At 38.7% G+C, this 9,478-nt stretch overlaps 1 protein-coding gene across 1 annotated transcript; it reads right to left on the bottom strand.

Annotated features, from left to right (window-relative positions):
• Positions 1-258: 258 nt before the first annotated feature.
• LOC121413119 lies at positions 259-1,287 on the bottom strand. Its single transcript, XM_041605882.1, has one exon. The coding sequence runs from the start codon at positions 1,285-1,287 to the stop codon at positions 259-261; it is 1,029 nt and encodes a 342-aa protein (XP_041461816.1).
• Positions 1,288-9,478: the final 8,191 nt, after the last annotated feature.

The raw sequence follows: 9,478 nt of genomic DNA, 5'->3' as shown, positions 1-9,478 counted from the left end.
AAGATTATGACAAGCAAATACAGCCAACATCAACATAAACATTCATGTATATGTATGAAGTTAAGATGTAACAAAACGATACATCACCTACTTTGATAATATGTACAAATCAAAGAGATTTTTTCGGTAACAACTTGCCCTTTCTCATACCAAAGCTTCTATATTTTCATGGAAGAAGACGAATAGAATTAATCCTCGCCACGAGAAAAACATCCACATCCATCCAATGCTGTCAGCCTTTTCCTCAATGTAAAATCTTTAGAAAGAAGCTTGTGCAGTACGTGTGTTCCCCTTGCTTGGTACACTATCCCTTTCATTCTCTGTAAGAAGTGGCACAGTATTATGAGCTCGTGGTGGATCGTTACTGCTGTTACTGTTACTTTTCCTCGCTGGGTTACATTTGTATACGCATACGAGGAAAATATAAAGGAGCATTGAAGCTAGACCTAAGGAAGAAAGAAAAATCAAACGTACGTTGTCGTAGTCCTCTTCCATCTTAATAAGAGTAGATGGTGTCACCAGGGAATAGTCACTTTGGTTGTTTTCGATGAAAGTGGAGGGAATCAGCATTGTAGTACTTCCTGGAAAGGTAGGACTTGGAGTAGGACAGGGGTCAATGTAGTCGCCATCGGACAGATAGTGGCTAGTGTCTTTGCAGTCGCACCTCTCTCTGACTTCATCAATCAGGGATGAGCAGCAAAATACTGGACCCGATTGTCTGATGAGGATGGACTGTTCCAATAAAGATCCCGTTTCTGTAGGGCCAGCCAATGAAGGCATCCGAACACCAGTTTGGTAACATTCAATTTTCCCTGGTAGACTCCCTGCATTGGCTTGGCAGTCTAGTGAGACCCAGTCACCACCCATTTCAACACCCACGACACATGAGGCCTTACCAGGAGGGTGATCTACCTTCAAATAAATCCTATGTGTGTCATCCCCTTGTATGTCGCCATCCTTGTATACAAACAAAATGTATGTGCCTTGATCATCTTTCATTAGATTACTGATCATCAGATCCACAGAGCAATTATCATAGTCATTTTTATCATAAACCTTGAATCTATTCGCCTTAGATTGCGATAGAAACAGGTCTGGTCCAGATAGAGATATGTAAAATGGATGTCTATTTGATTTCTGTAATGTGACTTTTGTGGTGTTACATGGGTATGGGAAGTGTAAGGTTACGTTTTGTCCCTGTATTGTAGATACAGACTCACAGCTAGAAAGGCCTGATACAATGAGAATTATGAATCCAACAGTAAACATAATGTAAGCCTTTGACATTTTGAGTTTACCAGCGATTTTTCTTCAGTAACAATAAGGAATAATAATGACTGCAAAATAACATAAGATTGAAGACAAAGTTGTTCTAAGATAATTTCTCGATCGAATGGTACTGGGTTTCGAAAATGCAACCTGTACTAGTATTAGTGCAACAGCTAAGCATCAGCTTGTTCTTTCATACCTATATACATAGGATTACTCCTGCAGAGAGTGAACTTTATCCAAGTGTCCAAAAGGCTTGGACGTACGTCTGTCTCTGGGTATATTCAACTTGAAGAAATCATGACTGTGTTCCAAATTAAGAAAAACTTGCAGTAGATGATGATGTCAGATCCGGAATCGGCTATTTCGCGCCGAGTTCCATCAGTTTCATAATTTTAAATCCATGAATATTATGATTCATCCAGTAATCTTGAAATAACAGTCAAAAATTGAATCATCTACTGGAATTTGTTGAAAATTGAAAGTATTAACTTACAATTCTCTGTCGTCGCGACGTTTCACCAACCGCTGTTGGCTTCATCAGGCGAATGAACGCCAATCACGTCTTTCCAAGTGACTTCGCGCCAGAGTCAGCCGACCGTAGCGTCACTTGGTTCCCCAGGGGCGGAAGTTAATCCCGTGAGAGACGGCTTTGAACTTCCCGTAGGATTCGGTCCCAGGCGTGTGACAGCTGGAACCGCAAACCACCTCTCCGATTCAATGTTGGCTTCTCCACTCTTTCCCAAATAGCTTCTTTTACTCCTCTCTCGAACCACCTGCTTTCTTTGTCCGGGATCACCACGTCCTTGTTGTTGAACACTGAGACAGCTGCTTGTGCACGTGAAAGACCAACCGGTCAAGGATAAGAAGCGAAACGTGGTGTATGGTATTAGATGTGAACAAAGGGAATGTCAGAATTCCTACATCGGTGAAACTCAACAATCACTGAGAGCACGGATGTACCAACACCGTAAATCTACTGGTCTCGCAGCCATTCCTGAATCGGCGGTTTTCACCCACTTGAACGCGACGGGACACACCTTCAACAACAAGGACGTGGTGATCCTGGACAAAGAAAGCAGGTGGTTCGAGAGAGGAGTAAAAGAAGCTATTTGGGAAAGAGTGGAGAAGCCAACATTGAATCGGAGAGGTGGTTTGCGGTTCCAGCTGTCACACGCCTGGGACCGAATCCTACGGGAAGTTCAAAGCCGTCTCTCACGGGATTAACTTCCGCCCCTGGGGAACCAAGTGACGCTACGGTCGGCTGACTCTGGCGCGAAGTCACTTGGAAAGACGTGATTGGCGTTCATTCGCCTGATGAAGCCAACAGCGGTTGGTGAAACGTCGCGACGACAGAGAATTGTAAGTTAATACTTTCAATTTTCAACAAATTCCAGTAGATGATTCAATTTTTGACTGTTATTTCATAATTTTATATTGCTAGCAATCATGGTGATTGCAGCTGTCCACTTCCGTTTGAAATGATCCCCGATGGAAGATCCAGGCCGCGCCCAGTAGCAAACATTCACTCGCGAGATGGCTGTGTGGTGATTCTAAATTCACTCTACCTGTATGGTGGGGGGAAAGGAAGGGATTATGCCAGAGTAATGTAAGGTTATAATGTTAATATCTACTACTCAAATTTGAAGAGGTACCTTATTAGAGGGGCACATGAAAACAATTATATTGAAGTAATGTTTCGGTGACGAACTTTACACGCTTTTCTTCCTCTTTACCTTAGATCTTACTTGAAGGGTTCGCAAATGGCGTTGATCCTGCATGGGCAACTGCCTCGCGATCGTTCTATATATCTGATGTCTTGTTCAGTAAGGTCTATTTATTTTCTCCACTATAAGCCATGTTATAGGCGGTCTTCATCTCTTCATTCCATTGGTTACCATGTGAGGGTCGTCTTGACAATGCTGGTTTTTTTTCTGACGTGACCCAGCAATGCCAAACATCGTTTTGTAATTATTGAGCAACATGACCTTTTTTTAGCTAGATTCCTGACATCTTCGTTTGTAATATAGTCCCATTTGAGATATTCAACATTTTTTGTTTTTGTTTTTTGGTGTTTTTGTCTATATTGGAAAGAATTGCCTTCTGCACATGATAATTGAAATAAATTTTCTGTTTTATCAAAATTATCATATTATACATTCAAGGGCGCCGGAAGCGGGGGGGGGCAGGGGGGCACTTGCCCCCCCAAAGAAAATTTTTTGGGGGCAAAACGAGATTTTGCCCCCCCAATTTTCCCCCTAAAAGTAGAAAAATGATATTATTTAAGGACAAAAGTAAACGATGAAGGCACTTTTCTGCTTAAGAGTTGTAATTTCTTTTGTCAAAAATGAAAAAATTTCGCCCCTGACGGGGCAATTACACATCATAGTTAGCCTTGCGTCTTTTGATGAACATGTCCCTCTGTGAAACATACCTTTGATAAGCCCCTTTTCCATCTTATTACAGTGTGATAAACAAGACCGCTGAAAGACCTTTGAAAGACCATGAATTTTGGTTGATCTTTCAGAGGTCTCTCAATGAACCTACAATGGTCTTTGAGGTCTTACGCGAGTCCCGACCAATCTTTCAGTGGTCTTCGTGGTCTTCATGGGCTCCAAAACTTCTTGAAACGGTTCAAAACAGTCTTACAACGGTCTTACAGGAAAATTGTCTTTCAGTGGTCTTTCAGCAGTCTCTCAAGATTTTTGCGGAGATCACTGTAAGACTCATGAGAGATCATAGAAAGATCATTGAAAGACCATTGAAAGACCAGGCAAAGTCCATGGAAAGAATTCTGAAAGATCACTTATTGCATAAAAAATCTCTGAAAGACCATTGAAAGATCTCGAGAGGACTAGTCTAAGACCAGTACAACAAGAAATATCCAACTAGTCTTTCAGAGTTCTTTGAGGGGTCTTTCTGAGCCATTCCACAGAGTCGACAAATTTCATTGATCTTGAAGACCGCTGTAAGACCTCACCAATCTTTCAATGGTCTCCGTTCTGTGGAATGGGGGCCTATTAGTATTAATGAATACATTTCAGACTAAAACCGAATGGCAAATTTGCATGCTGTGTCGGCTAACAAACGCGCGGTAGCCCAGAAACGCTCAGACCGGGGTGGTGTTTCATAAATATTTTCGTCCGACAAGTTGTAAGATCTGACAACTTTCCTGTATTCTGATTGGTTGAGAAGCATTGTTACCAATGGCATGGCACGATGGCATGTGTTCTACCTACGTTTATCAGCACCCATCCATCTTCTCAGGGCATTCTCCCCTTTCTCTTTTTTTTTTTTTGGGGGGGGTGGGAAGGGTGGATATATTTTTGGATTTATTTTAGGACGGTTTGTTTTGTCCTATACAAACTATATTTTTTGATATCTTCGTATTTTATATTTTGTGAGTATTTCTCTCTCATTTATTTTTTTTCTCATTTGATTACATATGTCTGTATTTGTACTCTGTTAATGGTTTTGTTATCTATTTTTGAGGGGCCCACATTGTACAAGCATTGCTTTTTAGTGGGTCCCTCCATTTCCATCTTAATTTAATTTCTATTAAAAAAAATAGTATACTTATTTTAAACCTCCAATGTGTTGCCCAAATCGTGTAAGTTTTTTTCACAACATATGTATTATTATTTTTGTTTCTTTGCAATGGATACAAATACTTATTTTTTATATATATGGTATACAATTTGTTTTTGTTTGATGGAAGTGAAATAAATAAAATTGAATTGAATTGAATACCACGGTAACTGTCGGATAAAACGTCCTACAAGTCCTTTCATGAAACGCTCCCGGACCTGGGGAGTGTTTCATCCGACAAGTTGTCAGATCTGACATCTTTCTCTGATGTTGATTGGCTGAGAGGTACTGTTACTATGGTAACTGTCGGATGAAATGGGACTTTTCGGATAAAACGTCCGACAAGTCCTTTCATGAAACGCCCCCCCCCCCCCCCCCCCCCCCCCGATATCACCAACGCGCGTGAACGCTAGTTACTCGAGCAACATATGGAATCCGAAAATAGCTGTAAAACCGAAAAGTTTAAAGAGTTATAGAGGATTGAGTAGTTGCTTATTGGATAAATGAGAAGATGCTATGATTCGGCGAATGGAGTGCAGAGCAGGAGTACTCATCTATCAACTAATCAAGCCTCTTCTTCAACCTTTTCTGGTTTACTGTCTTTATCAGGATTACGCTCATTTGAACAAAACATTACTCGACTTTCACTGTCTACTTCCTCCTATCAATTTCAATTCTTCCTCTATCCACTTTTTCTCTTTTTTTTTCGAAAACTCCACATGGTGTACCGTCAACCACATCCGCTGTTGGAATGTAATTGTTTTCTTCTAAATAATGTTACATAATGTACATTATGAACTGCCGTAGTTTGTTAGTTCATGATTATTTACCAATGAATATTTCCAGGAATTCGATATTCATCATTTCCTAGTTATGGTCACATTTTCCCCAGAAAATATGTAAAGAAAAAAGAAGATTTTGAAGGGGTCATCCAAAAGTGCTTCCCAGCCATACAAAACATGCCAAAGGAAACACATAAATCGAGTAATGTTTTAAATTTTCAGAAAAGTTTTAAATTGTTAGACAATAATTAAGCAGGTCTATTTCTTTTTCCTCCAGTTACAAAATATGAAACGTTTTGCCTATGTATGTATAATCAGGGACTCTCTCCAATGCTGAGGTCAGAAATGATTTAAATAGAATGGGTATTTAAGCGCTTATCGTCGTCTGCCACGTCAGAACACCCGCCATTTTGAATTTAAAAAGACATTCATTGGAATGTATTTTGTTTCTGTTGTTACGCTTCTTCTGCTTCTTCTTCTTCTCGCGTCGTCCGTGTATGTAAATGTACATAAATAAATATTTCTGAAAGGATATTGCATGAAAAATGTAATTTCTGGTATTTTGAGTCAATATAAGCGTATTACGTAATTTAATTGATCAGACACGAAAACCACATTCCGAATTAAGCGATCGTTTTGCGCGTAGATTTCATAGGTTCTCATAAACCCTGAGTATAGTCTTTCGTAGTGAATTCTATGTTTAATTCTCAAGAAATTTTGAATTCTCTTAGAAACGTAACTTTTAAACTCCATTTTTACACAAAGTCCTTACCGTGGGGGGGGGGGGGGGGGTCCCACGCCCTCTACCGCTCGATCGCTTCGGTATCTCACGCTGTCAAAAATATTGTGCCCCCTTCGGGATTTTGCCCCCCCAAAACTGAAAGTGTTCCGGCGCGCCTGTATACATTCAATTCTGGTTGTTTCACCTGAAATACCTTGTTTCTCCTCACGACATAATCCTTATTCCAATTGAACCAAATTATTGATAATGATTATAATCACAACCATCCACACACACACCCACACACCCAACCACAATACATTTCAATCACCTGCATAAACATATCACACACACACAAGTGTGAAATACCTTGTATCTCCTCACGACATGCTCCTTACTCCAATTGAACCAAATTGTTTGATAATGAATATAATCACAACCATCTACACCCACACACACACCCAACCACAATACATTTCAATCACCTGCATAAACATATCACGCATGTATCTCCTCACGACATGCTCCTTACTCCAATTGAACCAAATTGTTTGATTCAATCCTGGACATAAACTGTTTGAAGAACTTATTTTAGATTTTGATATTCCTGTGTCCGATAGGAGAAATTACAATTTTTTAATGAAAAATATTCCGATGGAGTGGTTTAATAGAACAGTTTTGACTAATGTACACGTTCATGATATTTTGATTACTAAACTGATTACTGCGAAAAAAGTACCATGTTATGCCTATAAAATTTTGAATGTGCAATATCTTCCAGATAGACGGTACAACTACTGGAATGAATGCCTATCAATCCCTGTACCCACTTTGTGGGAAAAGGTACATAAAGCCAATTTCTTTTGTACTATCGATACTAAACTCCGTTCCTTTTACTTTAAGATTTTTCATAATACTATAGCTCTAAATGCATTTCTGTATAAAATCAAAAGGAAAGATTTACCAAACTGTACATTTTGTGATAATGAAGAGGAATCAATAATTCATCTGTTCTGTGACTGTGATAAGGTTACCCCAATTTGGAATCTTCTATTGACTACGATAAAAAAAAACATATTTCAGATTTCAATCTCACTAATTTTCAAAAATTGTTTGGTGTATCAACGGATAGATTTGTTACTTACCTTTTACTATTGGCCAAATATTATATTTATATTTGTAAATTCAAGAACACCTTACCAAATGTGGATTTATTTAAAAGTTTTGTGAAGAAACAAAAGGAAATTGAGCATCACCTAGCCAAGAAAAGAAACAAACTCACTGTACACTTTAAGAAGTGGCGATTTGATATATGATTTTTATTTTAGATACAGGTAGTTCCCCCTTTTCCATTCTATTTGTTTTTGCATCTTAAATTGAGACTTGTACCATGCACAGAGTAATATGCTACAATTGATTATACATGTAAATTTATCTCGATGTGTACATGTATTCCCTTTAGAGTAACCTGTATCGTCCAATGTTTTATTTTGATTTATGTCACCCTTTTTATTTTTTTTTCCATTTAATTTTTTATTTCATCTTTGTTTTGTGATTTTACTGCTTTTGAACTGTTTCAAATCATTCCAATTACCTGTAAATATTGTGATTATATGTGATTTTGAATACCAATAAAACACATAATTTAAAAAAAAATTGTTTGATAATGAATATAATCACAACCATCCACACCCACACACACCCAACCACAATACATTTCAATCACCTGCATAAACATATCACACACACACACACACACGGAAGTGTGGATGCGTGTGTATTTATACCGAATTGGGTGTGTGTGCTTACTAAAAGTAGTATGTACTCATTATCCAGCTATCAGAATACTTGATCGTCCCGAATAACCACCAGTCACCGATTCCGGCACCGATTGCACAAGCATCTGCTGTTTGGCAGAATTAAATAAGCCTCAGCATATTCTGTAATTGTTACTCGATTTACTTTATCTTTTTCAGTTCCTTATTCGTGATTGTCTACATACAGTGTTTTCCGCCTCACATTTTTTCCCATTATAGTAAGTTTGGCACAATTTATTCGAGGTTTTACATCACTTTTTCGGTTCCTTGAACCTTGACAAGCATTGATCAACTTGTCTGCAATATAAATATCCCCGTCAGCACCGGCGGCAGAAGCATTTTTTCGTCACATTTATCCAGGGTTGTTTACATTAAGTTTGCCTTTTATGCTCAAACCTTCAGAGCGGCTATTCATTATTCCGCTATTATTATATTTAAAAAAAAGATCATCCTGCAGTAGAATAAGGAGCTTTCGTTTTTCAATACGGATCTGGCATTTATGCAGATATTTTTTCCGGGGGAGACTCCCCCTCCCAAATCGAAGAAACTCGAAAACGAGGGAAGGAGGGAAGAGACCGGGTTTGTCATGGGGGGTGGGGGCTTGTATTTTCTAAACTGAAACTAAGGGATTTTATGCACACTTTAGCTGGGAGCATCGCACTGCGCAAGGCCATGATATGGATCTCCCCAAGAACAACGACGATATTTACGACTTAACTGTTTCCGCTTTCATCAACTCCGAGGTTTGATCGGTCGGAGTGAGTGACGGTCCTCCGGTCTTGTTTCGTGGTGAATCTGCATTGCGCGCTGAAATCGTTAACACGACGATGCGCGTCGAAGCGAATTTGATTGCGGTACAGTATGGGTATTGGTGCATACCATTTTGATAAACAAAGCAAAATTCTGTAGGCCTATACTCATTTGTTTATGTGAATGGAATATTTCATTATGTATTTTCGGTACATGTATAGGCCTTGAGCATTATAACGAGAGAGAGATAGCCTAATATACATGAATATAGCTGAATATATAACTCTATTCGGAGCTGTCGGCTTTCATCATGTTCAAGGAAGCTGTTAATGTGTTTCTGTGTTTATTTTCATCACGTCTGTCTTGATTTCATATTTTTATTTTTTCTCATCCCTGCAATTAGATTCATTTTATTCCATAACAATATTGAGATCGCACTTACAGGATATTATTATCCTTTCAGTATATGAGTTCATTGTGGGTTGTTTTTTTATATATATTTTTTACATATTGTTATTAATATCATATGGGGGCAGGGGTTTGATACAAAG

The sequence above is a fragment of the Lytechinus variegatus genome, chromosome 4, assembly GCF_018143015.1.
Source record: "Lytechinus variegatus isolate NC3 chromosome 4, Lvar_3.0, whole genome shotgun sequence".
NCBI lineage: Eukaryota > Metazoa > Echinodermata > Echinoidea > Temnopleuroida > Toxopneustidae > Lytechinus > Lytechinus variegatus.
Note: the sequence above shows the minus strand (reverse complement) of the source record. Positions and strands in the feature narration are given on the sequence as shown.

Excerpts from the sequence above, each read along its gene's own strand:
- LOC121413119 (XM_041605882.1), bottom strand. The coding sequence starts at position 1,287 with ATGTCAAAGGCTTACATTATGTTTACTGTTGGATTCATAATTCTCATT.